The sequence below is a fragment of the Macrotis lagotis genome, chromosome 2, assembly GCF_037893015.1.
Source record: "Macrotis lagotis isolate mMagLag1 chromosome 2, bilby.v1.9.chrom.fasta, whole genome shotgun sequence".
Lineage (NCBI taxonomy): Eukaryota > Metazoa > Chordata > Mammalia > Peramelemorphia > Peramelidae > Macrotis > Macrotis lagotis.
Genome location: NC_133659.1, coordinates 147,917,093 through 147,938,616, shown reverse-complemented (window position 1 = coordinate 147,938,616; position 21,524 = coordinate 147,917,093). Strand labels below are relative to the sequence as shown.

Sequence of the window (21,524 nt, the reverse complement as noted above, 5' to 3'; positions counted from 1 at the left end):
AGTCATATGCAAAAATGCTCCAAATCATCACTGGATTAGAGAAATGTAAATTAAAATAATTATGAGGTATCACCTCACACCTATCAGATTGGCTAAGAAGACAAAAAAGGAAAATATCAATGTTGGAGAGGATGTGGGAAAACTGAGACATTAATGTATTGTTGGGAGTTGTAAATTGATCCAGTCAATCTAGAAAACAATCTGGAACTAAACTCAAAGAGTTTATTACAAAGAGTAATAAAACTGATCATTCCCTTTGATCTAGCAATACCAAACCTAGATCTATATCCAAAAGAAATTACAAAAATGGTAAAAATCTCACAAGATATTTATAACTCTTTTTGTAGTGGCAAAGAATTGGAAATTAAGGGGATGCCCATCATTTGGGGAATGGCTAAACAAATTATGGTATATGAATGATATGGAGTACTATTGTTCTATAAGAAACCACGAATGGTCAGACTTTAGAAAAGCATGGAAAGACTTGCACGAACCGATAATTGAGGGAAGTGAGCAGAGGCAAGAAAACTGTACACATTAACAACACTGTGAGATGATCCTCTACCGTGGTTACCTCTCCTCTCAGCAGTTCAGAGATCAAGGACAAAACCAAGAGACTTGCTATGGACAATGCCATCCACATTCAAAGGAAAAAAAAAATACAGAGTCTGAATGCAGAGTAAAATATACAATGTTCACCTTTCTAAAATTTTTTGTTCTTCCCTTCTTGCTCAGTTTTTTCTCTTTCCCCTTAGTTCTAATTCCTCTTTTACAACATGACTAATATGGACATATGTTAAACACAAATGTACATGGTACAACTTTTACCAGATTGTTCACTAGGGAGGGGGCAGGGAGGGGAAGAAGGGGAGGATGATAGAAAATATGAAACTCCTAAATTTGTAAATGGATGAATGCTGAAAAACCATCACTACATGTAATTGGAAAAATAAAATAAAATTTCAATACAATGTATCTAAAATCAGACCCTTCTTTTATTTTATTTTTTTAATTTTTTTTTAGTTTTTTTAAGAGGCAAATTGGGTTAAGTGGCTTGCCCAAGGCCACACGGCTAGGTAATTTATTAAGTGTCTGAGGCCGGATATGAACTCAGGTACTACTGACTCCAGGGTCAGTGCTCTATCCATTAGGCCAACTAGCTGCCCCTAGACCCTTCTTACTATTTATACAATTACCACTTTATCACCTCTCATCTGGACTAATGAAGTAGCCTCCCAATTTCTCCTCATCCCTGCCACACAGTTTCCAAAGTGTTTTCCCTAAAACATAGGTCTGGCTCCATCACTTCTCACAATAAACACCCTGAGGCCTCGAGGATCATATATAAACTCCTCCATTTAGAATTTAAAACCCTTCACATCCTGAATCTGTCTTAACATATCCAGGCTTCTACCTACCTCATTCCCCTTTACATAAACCTGATTTTCTTTCTGGTCATCATACCCAGCACTTCATTTCCCAACCCCATGACTGGCTGCTCCTCAAATATGGAAGACTTCACTCTTACTTCTGTCTTTTAGAATGTCTAGCTTTTTTCAAGGCTTAGAATTTACAATGGAAGGGGGATTTCAAAGGCTGTATCATTTAAGCATTCCTAAAGAAGAATCCTCTCTAAAACTTACTTAGGTCATTCTCAGACTTGACCTCTAGCAAACTCACTGCCTTCAGAGGCACTACTTAATATCAACTTGTGTGACCTAGGCACCAGTATCCCTTGCAAGAGAAGATTAACAGTTAACACTTTATGGCTGTTTAAATGGGAATAGGGATGGTAGAAGATCTCAATCCTTTCTACCTAGCTTCTATCAATATAAGAAAGCTCTCCATAAGATTACCAATAGAGAAGACTGGGGATATAAGGAAGGACCCACTTTATATAGTACTTTTAGGGAGGAATTTCAATCAATGAATTGATCAGTAAGCACTTTTTAACACTATGTGTTATGGTATTTTTAAATAATAGGGAAATAAGGTCAAAAGAAAAACAATCCCTGCCCTCAAGGACCTTGCATTTTAACATTTACAATGAAAGTCTATGGTTTTCTGTTCTTTTATGGTGATAAGATTCTTCCAAGGTGACTTCTGCTGATAGAGCCCTCAAGGTGTACAAGAATCCATTATCACTGACCATGGAATCTAGTTTGTCTGGGAGTACAGTAAGCAAAAGTTCTACCATCTTGGACTTTGAATTTCTTTCCTCTCTGATTCATTATCAACTGTGGGTTTCTAAGGTGGTGCAAGAAAGAAAGAATCTTTTTTTTTTTAAGTTTTTGCAAAGCAATGGGATTAAGTGATTTCACACAGCTAGGTAATTATTAAGTATCTGAGGTCAAATTTAAACTAAGGTCCTCCTGACTCCAGGGCTGGTGTACTATCCACTATGACACCTAGCTGCCCCAGAAAGCATCTTCTGATTCTGCTCCTATTACCTCCTCTCTTTCCTGTCCGCCAGCAAGTGAAAAAAACAACAACTATAAGTTCTGCTCATAATATTCTTCCTTCTCTTTCAGGTCACCTAAGAAAAGAGGACCTCTCTTCAAATCCTACTTGCTGATCTAGATCTTTCTAGTGCTAGCTATGCAAAATGTTAAAAGATCCTTGAGTCAAGATAAATCCTATGGATTTAGAACAGATATCAATAGCTATGGACTGTAACTGTTTCTATGGGAATAACTTATTTTTATGCTTAAGATTAGTAAAGAATCTTATTTTATTACATGGTTTTAATGATGAGTTTTGGATATTGTAGAGATAAGAATTTATTATTGGCCCAAGGACAGTTTGTTTGCAGTCTCTACTGGGTTATGAGCTCTTGGAGAGACCAGTATATATATGTCTTTTGTCTCACCAGTACTTACCTTACACAATGCCCTTAATAGAGCAGGTGCTTAATAAATGTTCACTGATTGTGGAGGCCCATAAGTTCCACTCAGAGATGGCCAGAGGGCACAGTAAAGAAGGTTGAACTTTTGAGTTGAGAAGACCTGAGTTTAAATAATTTCTCAGAAGCTTACTAAGTCTTCCCCCTCATAAGCAGCATGAGTTACCTTATCTGTAAAATTAGGAGAATAATCACATCTATGCAACAGGGTTATTAAACTTTAAAACATTATATAAATATTATTATTATTGTCATTATGTTATTGAGCTGAGAATTCCTTTAAAATCTATAATATGAAGAAACGTATTGAACACAAGAGAAACTCTGTAGTTATGCTTTTCTGGTACACTAAGGTTGAGGACAAAATATCTCAGTTCCCTTAGAGGTAAAAAGGTGTAGACTCAGGGTCAGTTAGGTGGCACAATGAATAGAGCACTGGCCCTGACTTCAAAAATGGCCTCAGACACTTAATAATTGCCTAACTGTGTGACCTTGGGCAAGTCACTTAACCCTACTGCCTTAAATAAAAAAATTTTAATAAAAAGATGTTGGGCAGCTAGGTGGCGCAGTGGATAAAGCACAGGCCTTGGAGTCAGAAGTACCTGGGTTCAAATCTGACCTCAGATACTTAATAATTACCTAGCCCTGTGGCCTTGGGCAAGCCACTTAACCCCATTTGCCTTGCAAAAACCTAAAAAAACAAAACAAAAAAAGATGTTGACTCAACAGTGGCAGAAGATAAAAAAGTTGCCTCCCAGTTTCTGGGTCTATCAACATTTCCAAGTGAATGTCTAATACATATCTTAACTCACATTGTCAAAATAGTATTGATCTTTCCCCCAAAAAACTTCTTTATATCTTCTCTACTTCTGTCATGCATTTTCCCTCCTTAACATTTGGATCAATTGTCCTCAATTATTTCTTTTCCCCTCTCTCCTAATTAGGTTTCAGATCAGGATTCTACCTTCATAATATCTCTCAAGTTTGTCTTATTCTCTTTGTTCACATAATCACCACCCTAGATCATATCTTTATCATTTCATCTTGGTTACAGTTTCCTAACTATCCTTGTTCTACACATTTCCCCTTTTTAATCCAACTTTCACATGGGTGCCAAAGTAATATTTCTAAAGCATAGTCTAAACATGCTACTAAAACTGCTTCTAAGACCAAATAAATATAAACTGTTTAAAGCCCTTCAAGCTGCAGAAAGTTCAAAAAGAGCAAAAATCATAAGATCACAGATTTAAAGCTAGAAAGAACTCCAGTCCACTAATTTTCCAAATGAGGAAACTAAGACTCGAAGTGGTTCAGGGACTTGCCCAAAGTAACACAACTAGGAAATAGCAGAGCAAGTATTAAAAAGCTCATCATACCAGTGTACAAAGGGAACTGTAAAAAATACTATCAGATATCATGATTAAGAAATCAATAGTAGGGGCGACTAGGTGGTGCAGTGGATAGAGCACCAGCCCTGGAGTCAGGAGTACCTAGGTTCAAATTGGTCTCAGACACATAGTAATTACCTAGCTGTGTGGCCTTGGGCAAGCCACTTAACCCCACTGCCTTGCAAAAACTTAAAAAAAAAAAGGAATCAATAGTAAATTCTGGAAAGCAGTTTCAATAGTGTGATACAGATACAGTTAAACACCAAAATCTGAGGGATTGAGAAGTGCGTGGATGGTCAGGAAACAGAAGTGAAGAAAGCTTTGACAATGAATATAAAAAATATAGTATAAAAGCTTGAGGGGGGTGGAGGTGGAAGGGGAGGGAGAGAGGGGAAGAGAGACAGACAGACAGACAGACAGACAGACACACACACACACACAAACGCGTGCACACACAAATTCTCTCTCTCTCTCTCTCTCTCTCTCTCCCCCTCCCTCCCTCCCTCCCTCCCTCCCTTCACTCTTTCTAGAGTTTAGATAAAAGACACAATGACCAATGGGTTAAGTTCTTGGATAAGATGAGATGAAAAGCCCAAGTGAAACCTTAGCAAAAAAGGATCTCTCCTTTTTTTCTCACTGACTAAAGAAAGCAATTGCTCAATTCTCTTACCTATAAAAAATTTATTTTCAATAATGCTTTCACTGCTTATTTCAAAAGGATGTTTTAATATCCAATATGATATTAAAAGTCCTTATAAAGTTTTAAGGTACTCAACATGCCTTACAATATTATTTCATCCTCACAACACAGAAAACTGAGTCAGAGAGAGGTAAAGTAACTTGCTCAGGATTGATTACACAGCTAGTAATGATTTAAGGCCAGATATGAACTTAGGTATTTCACTGTACCATCTAGTTGCCTGGCTATAAATAAAATGCTTTGTAAAACCTAAAGTTCTATATAAATATATTATTATTATTATTATTATTATTATTATTATTATTATTATTATAATAAAACTGTACCCTTCTGAGTGTAACAGGACTGGTTATTAGTAAAATGTACTGGCTACCAAAATAGGAAATTTCATGAAGATATACCACTGAAAGATCTTACCTGAAGGGCTTGCCTTAATCGACTTTCAGTCCTCTCTCATGTTACCATTCTCTAAACATTCAATACTTCAGTCACAGTAGAGAACTCTGCTCATCCCTTCTTACTTGTGAACATAGTCTAAAACATCTTTACCACTCAAGGGGAAAGGAGTGAAATTCTACCCATTCATTCAATTCAAACCCTTCATTCTACATTCTTCCAGGAACAATTCCTTAAATCTGGTCTTCCTCAGTTGTCAGTATCTTTCCCCCTCAAATTTCCCAAAGCTCCTTTCCCAAAATTAATCTTGTAGTATTATATTCTATATATTTCTGTGGTTTTCATCCCTCATACTATAATATAAACTGCTTTAGGCGGGACTATGGATCACCTTAACTTTTTATCTTCTCAATCACCTAGCATAATGCTTTGAACACAGTAGGAACTTAAACTGAGCAGAGCTCAAGTTAGCTTAACCTAGAGTTTTTCACATTTACACACTAGTCTTTTCTCCTGTTCAAAATCAACAAAAATACCACTGATTTTAGACAGAATAAAAGTACATGACCAGATGGATCATGTAGTTTGTTGTCCTCAATTACAATATGGTTTGAGTTCCTAAAGTTTATTTTCATTGTATGGGGTGGCTAGGTAGCACAATGGATAGAGCACCTGCCCTAGAGTCAGGAGTACCAGAGTTCAAATCCAACCTCAGACACTTAATTACCTAGCTGTGTGGCCTTGCGCAAGCCACTTAACCCCACTGTCTTGAGAAAACTTAAAAAAAAAAAGTTTATTGTACAGTCAGTTTGGAACTCAGAATTTCTTTTCCTATGAATGGGAAGTTTCCATCTACCTTTCTTGGTAATAAAAGGGTCTATTCTAAGCAAAATTTTTAAGAGAGTCGTCTTTCCTGATTTTAGCAACCCACCTGTTTCTGCCTAATTACTTCAATGCATTCACCATCTTGGGATCAGAAGAATTCGCTCAATATCAGAAATGAATAATTTTTAGTCAATATAAAAATATAAAAGATTGATGTATTATAATATTCTTTGCCCCCAAAGTGAAGGATAATTTGGCCTATAATTGAAACCTCTTATGTGTTGATTCCTCTATTACAAGGTAAACCCAACAGCAAAGTGCATTGTTTCTTAATTTGCAATCCCCCAGTTCTTTGCATATAATATGCATTTAATACTTTTTTCATCCATTCAATATATTCCAAATTTCAAAGCTAAATATCTTGTCTTTCCAATTCTTTAATGTTTCTGTTTTTTGTTGGTTCATTATCTAAAATTTATCAGGCATATCTTATTTGTAAAATAGTTGTTTGCAAGCTGTCTCCTCATTATACTATAAACTCCTTGAATAGGGTCTATTTCTTTTTATCTTTCTTTGAAAAAACCCAGAGCTTAGCATAGTGCCTGATATAAAGTAGGCATTAAATAAATGCTTACTGATTAACTAAACTTCCATTTCCTCATTAGAATTCATATCTGTTAGTTATTAAAAATAGCTATTTGAATTCACTTATGTCAATGAATGTTAAAAAATCCTAAATCTTCTCAGAGAAGGCTACCATTTTTTAAGAGATAATGGTGCTTAACAAGAATTTATCCCTATTGAAAGAATTTCAGATGTATTAACTAATTCCAAGGTATCACTGTGGAGCAGGTGATCCAAGATTTTTTAATATTACACCAACAGAATAAAAAAGATAGATTCTACCAGACTGGAAGGATTGAATTTGTTCCTGGACATAAACTACTGCTACTTACTTAAGTAGCACCAGCTCAGCACCAAATAAGTGGTAAAGACAATCCCCCCCTCCAAAAAAAGCAAAAAAAGATAAAATGCCCTCAGTTCTATATAGCTCTCTTTCTACCTTTACAGTGATGGTGGCAAAAAGTGCTAGAAATGACATGCTTTTTAAACAATCTAAGAAATTTAAATTATATCATTAACTTATAGAGATAAATTGGTAGTGGAAAGAGTACTAAACCTGGATTCAGGAAGAAGTGAGTTTAAATTCAGACTCAGATACTAAAAGTTGTCTGACTGGGGCAAGTTGATTAATTTCTTCTTGCCTCAGTTTCCTCAACTATAAAATGAGGATAATAATAGCACCTACTTCCTGGGATTGTTATAAGGATTAAATGAGGTAATATTTCTAAAGGGAAAGGAAAGGAATAACCATTTATATGGTACCTACCATGTACCAGGCATTGTGCCAAGAGATTTTACAAAAATTAATTCATTTGACTCACAACAAAACACTTTGCAAATCTTAAAAGTACTGTATAAATGCTGCTGTTGTTAAACTTAACTGCCAATATTCTAAATATGAAAACCTTTTCCAGTGACCAACCAGCAGCTATACCTTTGGAGAAATTCAATCAAATAAATCTTGACATTTTCATTACAAACAAAACCAAATCAAGTCAACATGAACTTATTAAGTGCTTATGATGCTCCCAGCACTATGTTGAATGCTAGGAATATTGAAAAGGGAAACAAACCAAAATGAGAAATCAAACCAGAAAACCAAAGGAATTTGAAATTAAATGAAAAGGCCAGATCACAGGTTTTATAGATAGTTTTAAATTTTATGTCAGGACCAAACTCTGTGTATAAAGGTGCTATTAAAGTATTTTTGCATAATATGCAGAATTACAGATTTTTGAGTTGGAAGAGACCCAGATAGAGCGCCTGCCCTGGAGTCAGGAGTACCCGAGTTCAAATCCAGCCTCAGACACTAATTACCTAGCTGTGTGGCCTTGGGCAAGCCACTTAAGCCCATTTGCTTTGCAAAAACAAAACAAAACAAAAAACCTAAAAAAAAAAACCTAAAAAAAATGATAGGAAGAGACCTAAGTCCATTCAATAAACAAAAGAAATTCCCACTAGAACATATATAAGGCGAATCAGAAGAGAATAAGCATTTATATAGCACATATTATATACCAAGCACTGTGCTTTATATAAATCTCATTTGATGGATATAACAAGCGATTACTAGTCTCTACTTCAAGATCTTCAAGGTGGAAAAGAAATTACCGGCTCTCTAAGTAACATACACCACTCCTGAACAGCTTTAATTGTTGCGAAGTTTTGGGGTTTTTTCCCCTGAAAAAGACTTAAATCATCCTCCTTGCAATTTCCATTTACTCCTTCTGATTGTCTTCAGGGGCCAAAAAGAACAAGTTTAATTTCTCATCCACATGACAGTTTTGCAAGGCTATCACATACTCCTGAGTTTTCCCTTCTCCAGGATAAACATGCACAGTTGAATCAGTTTTCTTATGATCAAAAACTCATGTCTCTACTTTCCAAGCTGCTTTTCTCTGGACATTCTCCAATACAACTAATCAATATCCTTCTAAAACTAGCTCACATTGAACTAAACACAGTACACTCCAGATGAGGTCTAAAGAGGGCAAACTACAGTGGGTTTATCACTCCTCCCCCCATTAAGTCTAAAAGTTTTGGCTCTCAATTCAGTATGGCAACCCAGGACTGCATTAAGTTTTTTTGGCTTTCATATCACACTGCTGACTGATATTGATCTCATAATCCAATAAAACTCCCAAATCTTTCCCAGAACCACTATCTATACATGCTTTAACCTGTGCTGGGCTTGAGGTTATTTTTTTCCCAAATGCAATACTTGACATTTCTCTATTGAATTTAATCTTACTGATTTGGCACCATGCTCTAGCTTATCAAAATCCTTTTAGATCTGTAATCCAGTTCAGTGGCTATCACTACCATATTTTTGTCATTAGCAAGTCATAGATATCTTTATCTAAGTCATTAATATTAAATTTTAAGCAGCACAGATTTTTGTGGTATTTCAGTGAAGATTTTTTGTTATATTAACATACTGTAAGATTAATACCAATTCCTTTAGTATGACCATTTAACCTATGATGAATGGTTTTTGCCTGAGTTAGGTGAGTCTGTAGACTTGGACTACAGAAGTCCTGGGTTCAAATTTAGTTGTATCTTCTTGCTATCTGTGTGACCCTAGGTAAGTCATTTCAATTCTTTCTATCTCAGTTTCCTCACCTATAAAAACAGCATAATAAACAGCACTTACCTCAAAGGGTTGTGAGGATGATATGAAATATTTGTAAAATACTTTGAAAACTAGAACATCATAAAAATTAATATCAGTCATAATTATTATCTAAGCCATGTTTGTCTTCTCCACAATAACAGTATGAGATATGTTATTAAAAACTTACCAAAATCTCAGTCAACTATCCATGGCATTTCCTGTATCTATTAGTTTCTTATCCTCTCAAAAAATATAACAAGATTAGTATGATATGACTTGTTCTTGATTGAGTCATATTGGTTCTTGGAATAACTTGCTTCGCTTTCCAGATGTTTGCCAACTAACACTTTAAAGATCTCTTCTAGAATTCTCCTAGGATTAAAGTCAAATTCATTGACCCAGAGTTTGAACATTCATAGGTAAGTAACAGATATTTTAAGTAATAACTGAAATTTTAAAAGAAAAAAGTTTTATAAAATTTTCTATAGTTAGTTGAATGTCAAAATAAAAATAAAAAACATGCAATTAACTTAAAAGGCAGGAAAAATAGAAAAAAATTAAATATTGGGTAAAAATCCTCACAAAATATTCGGCAACATATTCTTTTCTGTTTTACTATAAACATAAATACAATAAGAAGTTTCTCAATTATCTTATAAAATAGAATAAAAGAGCAAAAAGAGCTAGTAGGGAATACCTGAAGAACTGAGAAAAAAAAGTTCTACATTAAGGGGAGGTAAAAAACTATGTTGTAGGTTAGAGCACAAGTTTAGACCCACTGGACTAGAGAGCAGAAAGGAAAAATTAATTAATTAATTGATTAAGTTACAACATGTTAAGCTAAGCCCATCTTTTTTTTTTTTAAGTACCATTTTAGACATGTAAAAATAATTCTATTCAGAGTACAGGCTTCTCACCAAAAGAAATTTTTAACAACATTCTGTCAGATTATCATAAATTGTGTGACTGACAAAGAGGATAAAAGGTGAAAAGGGTAAAAAAAAAGAAAAAGCTATACTGATGAAAGTAAAATGTTATAATTGATTAACTTACTAAAAGTTTCAACTCAGAAAGATGTCTGGTGCTTTTCCACCCAAAAAGTAGAAGCAATAATAAAATCTGCCTCATGCTCTCAAAAGAGCAAGATGGATTTTTAAGACATCAAGGATTCAAATTTATAAATTAAAAGATCACATGGAGACAAGATTGACAGTTTTTAATTGATAAAAGTTTTGAAATCCTCTTCTACTGGTAGCAAATTTCCTAGGTATAAAGGGCAACTTGGAGCTTCCATCAGGTCAAGCAATTCATTTAGGAAGTATCTATGATATGAAAGATCATGAGCTATATACTTGAAAGACAGAAGACACACAAGGAATAGCTTCTGCCATCAAATACCCTGGATTCTCCTAAGGCAGATGTCATCACCTTCTGTGTGTTATAGAACGTTTTTTGAAATTTAGTTAAGCCTAAGGATGCCTTCTCAAAACCATGTTTATTGACTCCACTCATAATTGAAGAAAATATTAAATTTCCACAAGAAGATAGTATAAAATAAAGTTGTAACTTTTTTTTTCATACAAGTTTAGACAATCCATGAAACCTATAGAAAGATGCAAAGGTTAAGAACCTCTTGTGGGGGGTAGGGGAGCTGTAACATGCCCAATAATAAATAAAATTCAATGTAATTTGATGAAGGAGAGTACATGCATAAGAAGGGGTCTAAAAACAGGATCAGGTAACTGACACCTAAACTAAGGCATAAAGAAGGTAAACATTACTAAAGGTAGAGAAAAGGAATTTTAGACACAAGGAATGGTTTTGGGGGCAGACAATGAAATGTCAATTTATGGGAGAGCTAAAAGTAGGATTTGGCTAGAAGACAGAATAAATACATCACAGTCATTGAATCTCATAGTCAAAGTGACTCACCTACACCAAATCCAAACCCGAATAAGAATCCTTGATATAATGCACCCATCATCCAAGCATTTATTTGAAGATTTCCAAGGTTTTTCTGGGAATAAATCTATCACATCCCATTCCACTATGAAATTACTCAAATTCTAACGGTTTCTTACCTCAAACATAAATTTGCCTTTACCACTTTCATCCATTGTTCCTAGTTTTGTGTTCTGGATTCAACTGGGTTTGTTAAAATGTTCCCTTTTTCATGTGACAGTGTTTCAATCAGCATCAATTCTACTTTTCTCATCTACTTAAAAGGATGAAATGAGAAAATAATTGTAAAAAAGTACTTAGTATTAGTGCCTACCACATAGCAGATGCTAGACAGATATAGAGTATAGATAAATAAAAACTATTTCCTTTCCTTTCTTTCAGCTTAATATCATCAATTAAGACCCTAAAAAAATCTTAATTGTGTGCCCCAAGAATCTCCAATGTTCTTCTTAAAAATGATTCCCAAAAACTGAAAGAAAGAAAAATGAAATAAAAATTGGAAAGGTAGGATAAATTCAGTTTGTGAAAGGTCTTAAATAACAGGTTAAAGAGTTTGTATTTTTACCGTAAAGGTAGTCATGAAAGGCTTCTGATCAGTTGTGACATGCTCAGATTTGCAGCTTACAAAAATTATCTTGGAGTCACTATGCATCTAGGTAGGGTTCTTACTTAACCATAAAATTTTGAGAATATAACTATCCAGACAGGATGGCTTTCCTTCTTTGTCAGTAATGATGATTATACTTAAGAAGTTTCCTTTTAAAAAATAAAGGCTATTTAAAGTAACATTTAATTTATTCAAATATACACTTAGGTAAATACTTCTCTCCCTCTAGAATGGAAGCTCCTAGGAAGTGGGTATTGTTTCATTCATTTTAATATCTAAAAAAATCACATAGGGCCTGGCATGTAATGGGCACTTCATTGGTCTGAGATGAAAGGAATTTGGAGTTTACCAATTCAGACCCTTTCATTTTATGGATAAGGAAACTAAGGCTTAGCAAAATGAAGAAACTTGCCCCAAATCACACAGGTTATTAGGTTGAAAAGGCAGGCTATGAATCCAGGTTCTCTGATCCCAGTATCAGGATTTTTTACATTGTACTAGGACACACACTTTTGAAATTCAGTTAAAAAGCATTCCTATATAGTTTTCTGAGTTGATTTCTGCTTATTCTTAGTCATATGATTCAATATCAAGGGGAAAAACTATTTGAGGTGCTTTTAATCATCATGATTCCATGAGACTTTTTAGAATAGTACAGAAAAAAGGATCTGAAATCAGGATATATGGGTTCAAGATCAGGATCTACCACACTCTACATTAGCAATATGCTCAATCACTTCCTCAATGTCAAAATGAAGAGGCAGGACAAAACTCTTGACAAGTGTTCTTCTGATTTTAGTATTTTGTGCATCTATGATTATCTGTCCTAAATACAAAAGTTAAGAGACAAAGACAAAATGGATCCTCCACTCTCTTAAAGGGTCACTAGAAAGTAGAAATAAAAAATATAAGCAACAGTCGCTACTGAAGGGAGATGCCTATTCTTTAATATACAGATACCTCTAGATTCCATCTACTTCCATAATGAAACCCTGAAAAAACCTTTACCCATGAAAATATGAGAAAAAAGGTTTCCTTCTTTTGTGATTCATTTTGTATTTGCTAAAATTATTAGTCAATATTAACAACTTTAAAAATTAGATTTTTTTAAATGAATCAAACAGATCTTTATTATCATACTTACACTATTATTTTCCTTGGGCTATCCCTTATCATACACAGCAAATGCAAGTAAACAAAAGCAAACAAAAGACCAATCCAGACTTATTTACTATAAAATTCAAATTAGAAGACCAATGTATATAGTCTAAGCAATACAGTCCTATAAAAGTGACCAAAAAAGTTAGGGATGGAGTAGAAATTCAGGAAAACAGTATTGCCAGATTGCTATGACCTACTCAAAAAGTCTATTATGTGATTCCAGTAACTAAGCCTTGATTCAAAGAAGTATACTACCACAGTAGGAAGGAAATAACTTGCTTCTTTCTCCTTTACTACAAAAACATCTAATTGAGCATATATGAATTTTGTAACCCAGACTCTAAAATGCATAATGTTGCTTAATCAGTTTTTATGGTCAAAAACTATTCTGCAAATATTGATACTGAGTTTTTTCATCTTTGTTTCCATTTGTTCTGTCTTCAAGCCTTTTCTTTTTTGGGGGGAGGGGGATTAGATGACTTGTCCAAGGTCACAAAGCTAGATATTAAGTGTCTGGGGCCAGATTTGAACTCAGGTTCTCCTGATTCCAGGGCCAGTGCTCTATCTACTATGCCACCTAGCTACCCTTCCTCAAGCTTTTTCAATAAGGGCCAAAAGAGTTATTAAAAACAAATCAATGGGCCGGCTAGGTGGCGTAGTGGATAAAGCACCAGCCTTGGAGTCAGGAGTACCTGGGTTCAAATCCAGTCTCAGACACTTACTAATTACCTAGCTGTGTGGCCTTGGGCAAGCCACTTAACCCCGTTTGCCTTGCAAAAAAAACCCCAACCAAATCAACAAGAACAAAATTATAAAACACTTCAAATAGAAGATCTAAATTATTTGGGAAATAAATATTCATTGTTCATGGATAAGATGAAATAATATAACAAAAAATAACAATGTTAAATTAATTAGTTAATGCCAAATTACTAAAGAATTACTTTGTAGAGTTAGAAATTTTTTTTTTAAATTATCTGGAGGATCCAAAGGTCAAGACAACCACAGAATCAATGAAAAAGAAATTCAAAGGAAGGGGACTTAAAGAGTACTAAATCTCAAACTATACTATAAAGCTGTAATCACAAAAACTATTTGACACTGGCTAAGAAAAAAAGAGTCAGATGGATGAATGGATCAGATTATGTACACAATATACAGAAGCAAATAAACATAGTAAGCTATTTAACAAAAATTGCTGGGAAAACTGGAAGTAGTCTGGCAGAAATTAGGTACAGATCAACATGTCACACCATATACTAAGATAAGCTCAAAATAGGTACTTGATTTAGACATAAAGGGTGATGTGATATAAGCAAATAAGTAAAATATGAAAGATATTACATGAATATCTATGAATACAGAAAGATTGCATGACAAAACAAGAAAGAGGTTCATAAAAGTAGAAATGTACATTCAAAATTAAAAGACAAGAAGGAAACTGGCAAGAGTGGGGTATGAGGGACTCTTTGCAATAAGTTTCTTTCATAAAGATCTCATTTCTAAAATATACATAGGAAACAATCAAATTTGTAAGAATAAAAATTGTCACAACTGATAAATGGTGAAGGAATACTGAGCAGTTTTCAGAGGAAGAAATCCAAGTTTTATATATATATATATATATATATATATATATGTGTGTGTGTGTATATATACACATATATATATATAGTCATATGAAAGAAATCCTCTAAATGGCTAAAAAACAGAGAAATGAAAATTATAACAACCCTAAAATATCACCAAACACCCAGATATTGGCTAAGACGATGAAAAGAAAAATGACAAATACTGGAGAGGATGTGGGAAAAATGGGTACACTAATGAACTGTTTAGTGGAACTGTGAACTAATCCAAACATTCTAGAGAACAATTTGGAACGATACCCAAAAAGCTATTAACATGTGCATGCCCTTTAACCCAAAAATACCACTACTAGATCGATACCCCAAAGATATCAAAGAAAAAGGAAAAAGACCCAAACATTAAAAATATTTATAGCAGCTCTTTTTGTAGTGGCAAGAATTGGAAACTAAGGGGAGGGAGACTGGGGGCCAGAAGACTAGGGAGAGTGCCTAAAATTTGGGAATGGCTGAATAAGTTATCGTACATTGATGTGATAGAATATTAGTTTGTTACAAGAAATGATGAAGGAGCTAGTTTCAAAAAAACCTGAGAAAATTTATGTGAACTAAAAGTTCATACACAAAGTGAAATAAGAAGAACCAAAAGAATAACCTAAATAGAGCAATATTATAAAGATAATCTACTGTGAAAGATTTAGTTACTCTAGATCAATATAATGATTCACCACAATTTCAAAAAAAAAGACTCAAAATGAAGTATGCTAACCTTCTCCAGAAAGATAATCAAGGAATTCAGAATTGGAAAAATGTGTTCTGGGTCACTTCATATATGCAATGATTATTGTTAAGTCTTATTTTTTTAATGGTTGGGAAAATTAAAGGGAGGGAAAGAATTAAGAAATGAAAACTAAATTTTTAAAACTTCAAGCCAACAAGCATTTATTAAGCAGCTACTGGGAACTAGGTTGTGTACTAAGTTGTAGGAATGTAAAACCCCCAGAATAGTCTCTGCCCTACAGGAGTTTGGTCACAAGACAAAGGAGGAAGACAACATGCAAACAATGATATACAGATAAGATACATATAGGATAAACTGGAGACAATATCAGAAGGAAAGCACTAACATTAAGGAAGACTGGGAAACGCTTTTTGCAGAAGAGAGGGTTTTAGCTGAGATTTGAAGGAAGCCAGGAAAGACTTCTGGCAAAGGTAGGCAGAGACAGAATTCCAGGTACAGGAACACAATAAAAAAAAAAATGGAGTATCTTATTTTAGAAATAGTAAAAAAGTCACTGGATTATAAAGTACATGGAGCAAGGAAGGAACCAGATTATGAAGTGCCTTAAAAGCCAGGTGATTTTATACTTGATTCAAGAAATAACAAGGAATCATCGGTGTTTATTGAGAATGAAAGAACTGTACTACAGGAATATCATTTTGATGGTGCTGTTTGTTCAAACTTTTCAAAGAAGTCCATGACAACAGGAGGTGATGCCATGACATGCAAATGAGTTGAATTTTAGTAAAGGGGTGTTGCAAAGTCACCAGCTTCACTTTCTCCTCTGAAACCATCTAGGTCCAGTGACCTGATATGGCTCAGGACAACTAGAGATGGCCCTGGATACTGTGGGAGACCTTGGTTTTTTAAAGCTAAGTCTTTCTCAAGTCCTACAGTTTGACTGAGACAATGCTCCTGACCACTTCCTAAAAAAATAAGGGGAACAAGTATATTGGGAGGTTAAGATCCTCAGTGATTAAGGCAGGTGATAAAAAAAAAGAAGGAACCTCTTGCATAGTTAAAAAAAAATATCAATCTTGTAGGGGAAGAGCCTCAGGATTTCTGGTCAAAACAGAAACAACAGCTGTTTGAATTCACTCTGAACCCACCAGTGCCCAAACAATGACCAAGTGAGCTTGGCTGTTGGCCCATCAAGGGTAGTCAGTGATTTGGGGGCTACAAACCACCCATATTCTTATCAGACCTTTGGGCAGAGAACCCACAAGTATAAGAATAAAAGTAAGAAGAGAGGGAGGGAGAGAAGGAGGGAGGGAGCAAGAGAGGAAATAGGTAGCCCAACTTGTCATCAATGGGGCTGATCTTATTACTCAATCACTTTGCTACCTAAGTGAAGGACGGACTGGAAAGGAACAGACTTCATGGGTTTATATTCTGATTAATTTTTTTTTAATCTAAAATCCAATAAAAATTAGAATTCAAGCTGTTATTATTATATACTCTTCATTTCAACTTAAAAACTTCATAAAAAGTATCCAGCCAATAACTTAAAAAAAATTTAAGAATTTTTTTTACTTGGATACTTAAATAGGTCTATAATTTCAATGATGTAGGTATTTCCTCCAATAATGCCTATTACAAATAATATAGGCTTTGTATACCATGGAAACAATGTAAAGACTGGCAAATTGCCTTCTGTGGGTTGTGGGGGGGAGTAAGATTAGGGGGGGGAAATTGTAAAACTCAAAATAAATAAAATCTTAAAAAAAAACAAATATAAGCTTTCTTGACCTATGTGATTTTTGTCCATATTTTTCTTTAAAATCATAACCATGGGAGCAGCTAGATGGCGCAGTGGATAGAGCACTGGCCCTGGAATCAGTAGTACCTGAGTTCAAATGTGGCCTCAGACACTTAATAATTACCTAGCTGTTGTAGCCTTGGGCAAGCCACTTAACCCCATTGCCTTGTAAAAACTAAAAAAAAAAAAAAAAAAAAAAAAAAAAATCATAACCATGGCATCCATTGAACATGGTAGGAGCCTTCCTTTTACCCTTTTAAATTCTGAATAGATTCCACTATAAAACATACTGACCATTCACCAATTATTTCTCCTCATATGACCAAGAAACCTCCTTCCTAGTTTACATTCTTCATACCACTTCTGTGCAAGTAAAGCATTACAACCTGCTCACATTTATTATGTGCCTCTTTAATGCTCTTTAGCTGACCCTCAACTTCACTTTGCCAGAGACTATAAAATTATATAATTCTAAATCAAAGTATCCCAGGAAGAATACAGACATTAAAAAGATGGAAACTGTTGTGAAGTTATGAACTGATCCAATCTTTTCAGAAGCAATTATAAAATATGTTAGTGATAAAGACCTGAGTTCAAGTACTACCCTCAATGCTCATAATCTGTATGACCATGGGTAAATTTACCCTCACATTTCTGGTCCAAAGTTTTCTCATCTGTAAAATGAAGGCGTTGTACTAGATGATATCTGAAATCTCTTTCTCGTTCAAGATTTATTAACATATGATTTCTATGAAAATGACCATGCCTTTTGACCTAGAGATCCTACTATAAGGTCTATGCTTTAAATAGGCAAACATTAAAAAATAAAGATTTCATATGCCTGGAAATATCTATATCAGTCCTTTTGGTAGAAGCAAATAATTAGAAATAAAAAGTAGATAAGAAATCTATTGACTGGAGAATGGCTAAAAAAAGTCATGTATACAAATGTAATAGATTGTAAGTGTGCTATAAGAAATTATTAATTATTAATGTTAGGATGGCAAGGAGAATTCAGAAAGCTGCTTAACTCTTCAAGTTTCCCTTGGAAAACAATGTTAAATCAAGCCTCTAAATAAATAGATTCTGGAGCAAAAGAACCCACAAAAAAGATGGAGTGAAACAATTTTAAGCTCAAGATATAATAGAAAGTCTTCAGGAAAGGTCTGTCTCACTTGAATAAAAGGGAATATGGCCCAGTAGAGGTCAGATTTGGGCAAGTCAGAGAGCAAGTCTTACCCACAGCACCAGATCCTTTGGTTTGTCTCAGCAAGGCAAAAAAATATACCAGGACACAGTTGTGAGGGCTCCATCCCTAGTGCAGAAGGCATATTGTGGGGGGAGGGGGGAAAGAAAGCATACTGTGAACCCCAAAATGAAAGTAAATGGGCCACCAGAGGGCAAGAAACAGGCTGCTAAGCATCAGGGCTGAAAGTCAGTGAACAGACCTTGGCCCCAGGACAAGAAGCTTGGGGCTGTGTCCTCTGCACCCCAGGAGCAGAATTCAACTTTAAAAAAAAAAACAGTAAATAGAAAGCTACTACTACAAGAGGAAAGATCACAATGTGGACTCAGAATAACATGGCAAAATGCCTCCATGTGAAGCCTTAAGTTCAAAAAGTCCTTGGAAGAGCTCAAAAAGGATTTTAAATCTCAAGTAAGAGAGGTAGAAGAAAAATTGAGAAATATGAAAAAAGAGTCAAGAACTTAGAAAAGGAAGTACAAAAATTAACTGAAGAAAACAACTCCATAAAAAATAGTACTGCCAAATTACAGTGAAATCCCAAGAAAATAGCTCCTTTAAAAGTAGAATGGGTCAAATCTATAAGGAGATACAAAAATTAACTGAAGAAAATAATTTCTAAAAAATTAAAATTGTGCAAATGGAAGATAACTATGAGACAGCAACAATTCACCAAAGAAAATCAAAAGAATGAAAAAAATGAAAGAAAATTTTAAGTACCTTATAGTAAAAATAAGTGAGCTAAAAGATAGATCTAGAAGAGACAATTTAAGAATTATTGGACTACCCAAAAGTCATGATCAAAAAGAAAAGCTGGACAACATCTTTGAAGAAATCATCAAACGAAACTACAGGGCAGCTCTAGATGGTGCAGTGGATAGAACACTACCTTGGAGTCAAGAGGACAAGAGTTCGAATCCCAGAGTTCTCAGACATTAGCTGTTGTAAATGCAAGTCACTTAACCCTGATTGTAAGCTGTTAAAAGTGTAAGTCACTTAACCCTGATTGTCTCACATCCAAGGCCATCTCCAGTCGTCCTAATTCCTATCCATCACTGAACCCTGATGGCTCTGGAGAAAGTAAGTCTGATAACTTAGCACAGTTCCCCCTTACTCAAATCCACTTTATGTGCTTGTCATGGCATCACTTCCCTGATGTCAAGATCTTCTTCAAGAAAGACAAACATTAGGAAAGTAAACTGCCCTGATATCCTAGAACCAGAGGGTAAAATAGTCTTTTAAAGAATCCATCAATCACTTCTTGAAAAAGGTTCAAAAATGAAAACTTCAAGGAATATTATAGTCAAATTCCAGAATTATTAGCTCAAGTAGAAAATATTGCAGGCAACAAGAAAGAACCAAAGACAAGAGAACCAGAGTCAGGATTATACAGGTTGTAGCAGTTTCTTTTTCTTAAATTTTATTTATTTAAGGTAATGGGGTTAAGTGACTTGCCCAAGGTTACACAGATAGGCAATTATTAAGTGTCTGAGGCCAAATTTGAACTCAAGCCCTCCTGATTCAAGGGCTGGTGCTCTACCTACTGCACCACCCAGCTGTCCCTTGGTCATAGTAGTTTGTTTTTTTTAGGTTTTTGCAAGGCAAATGGGGTTAAGTGGCTTGCCCAAGGCCACACAGTTAGGTAATTATTAAGTGTATGAGACCAGATTTGAACCCAGGTACTCCTGACTCCAGGGCTGGTGCTTTATCCACTGTGCCACCTAGCCACCCTGATAGTAGTTTCAATCAGAAAGTCTGGAATAAGATATTCAGAAAGGCAAAGGAGCTTAGACTACAACCAAGAATCAATTACCCCAAAAAACTGAGCATAATCTTACAGGGAAAAAGATGAATAGTCAACAACAACAAAAACAACAACAAAATAGGTAACTTTCAAACTTTCCTAATTAAAAAAAAACCAGCTGAATAGAAAATTCAGTCTTCAAATATGACTCATGAGATGCATTAAAAAGGAATAAACAAAGAAAAAAAATGCTATTCAATAAGATTAAACTGTTTACATCCCTAAGAGAAGATGATGCTTCTAATTCTTAAGAACTATCTCTATTAGGGCAGTTAGAAGAAGAATACTTAGAGGGTGTGGGTATAAATTGATTTTGATGTGATATTAAAAAAGAACAATTAGAGCAAAAAAAATCAGTACTGGAAAGCAAAGAAAGAGGGAGGTAGAATAGGGTAAATTACATCACATCAAGAGGCACAAAGAACCAATTATAGTAGAGAGAAAGAAGGAAGGAGGTAAGTACTGATTGAATCTTTATTCTCATGGATTTTGCTCTAACTTAGTTTTAAGGTGAGTCTCTGTTTCTGGGAAAAACAGGACATCATTAAAAAGTCAAAGGTTTAATATACAGACAAATAACAAATACATTTATGATCAAAAGCATTCCCTAGAAGGTATGTTGTCAAAAGATATGAATAGTTACCAAAAGAAAATCTGTAAAACTACCATATGAAAAAATACTATAAGTCATTAATAAGAAAAAAAATTTTGAGGCTTCACCTCATATTCAAAAAATTGGTAAAATTAAAGTGAGAAGAATAAATATTGGAGAAGATGTAAGAATATGGGCATACTAGGACACTGTTCATTTAATTCTGAATCAGTAAAAACCACTTTGGAAAGAAATTTGGAATTATGAAACAGAATCAAAAAAATATACACAATTATTACTAATGCATAAATGGAAAGAATATCCAAAAAAAAAAAGCAACTAATGTAGAATGTTACAAAATTACAGTACAACCCTCCAAGGAAGAAATTTGAGAAGATACCCCCATCAGACTCCTTTGCAGAGATAGGAGATTTAGAAGTGTGGAACATAGAAATAGTTTCAGATTTTTGATTTACAGATTGATTTTTGCCAATTGCTTTCTTCTCTCTTTTTTTAAAACATAAAATGAAGAAGAGGGTGGAGAAGGGATACAGGGAAAGAATTTAGGTAATATAAAAAC

General features: G+C 34.6%; 1 protein-coding gene across 14 annotated transcripts in view; it reads right to left on the bottom strand.

Annotated features, from left to right (window-relative positions):
* Window positions 1-21,524, bottom strand: part of ARID4B (AT-rich interaction domain 4B) — a 215,696-nt gene that overhangs the window by 149,660 nt on the left and 44,512 nt on the right. For 4 of the 14 annotated variants that reach the window (XR_012475755.1, XR_012475756.1, XM_074222969.1 and 1 more), the window contains exon 1: window positions 11,531-14,786. The exons of 4 other annotated variants lie outside the window; for them this stretch is intronic. Coding sequence is in view for 8 of the 10 variants with exons in the window: in XM_074222969.1 (XP_074079070.1) it covers window positions 11,531-11,566 (36 nt within the window). In the remaining 2 variants the exon portion in view is untranslated. Of the gene's footprint in view, window positions 1-11,530; window positions 14,788-21,524 lie in introns of those variants that run through there. 6 more of the 14 variants (XM_074222970.1, XM_074222971.1, XM_074222975.1 and 3 more) reach the window with 3 other exon arrangements.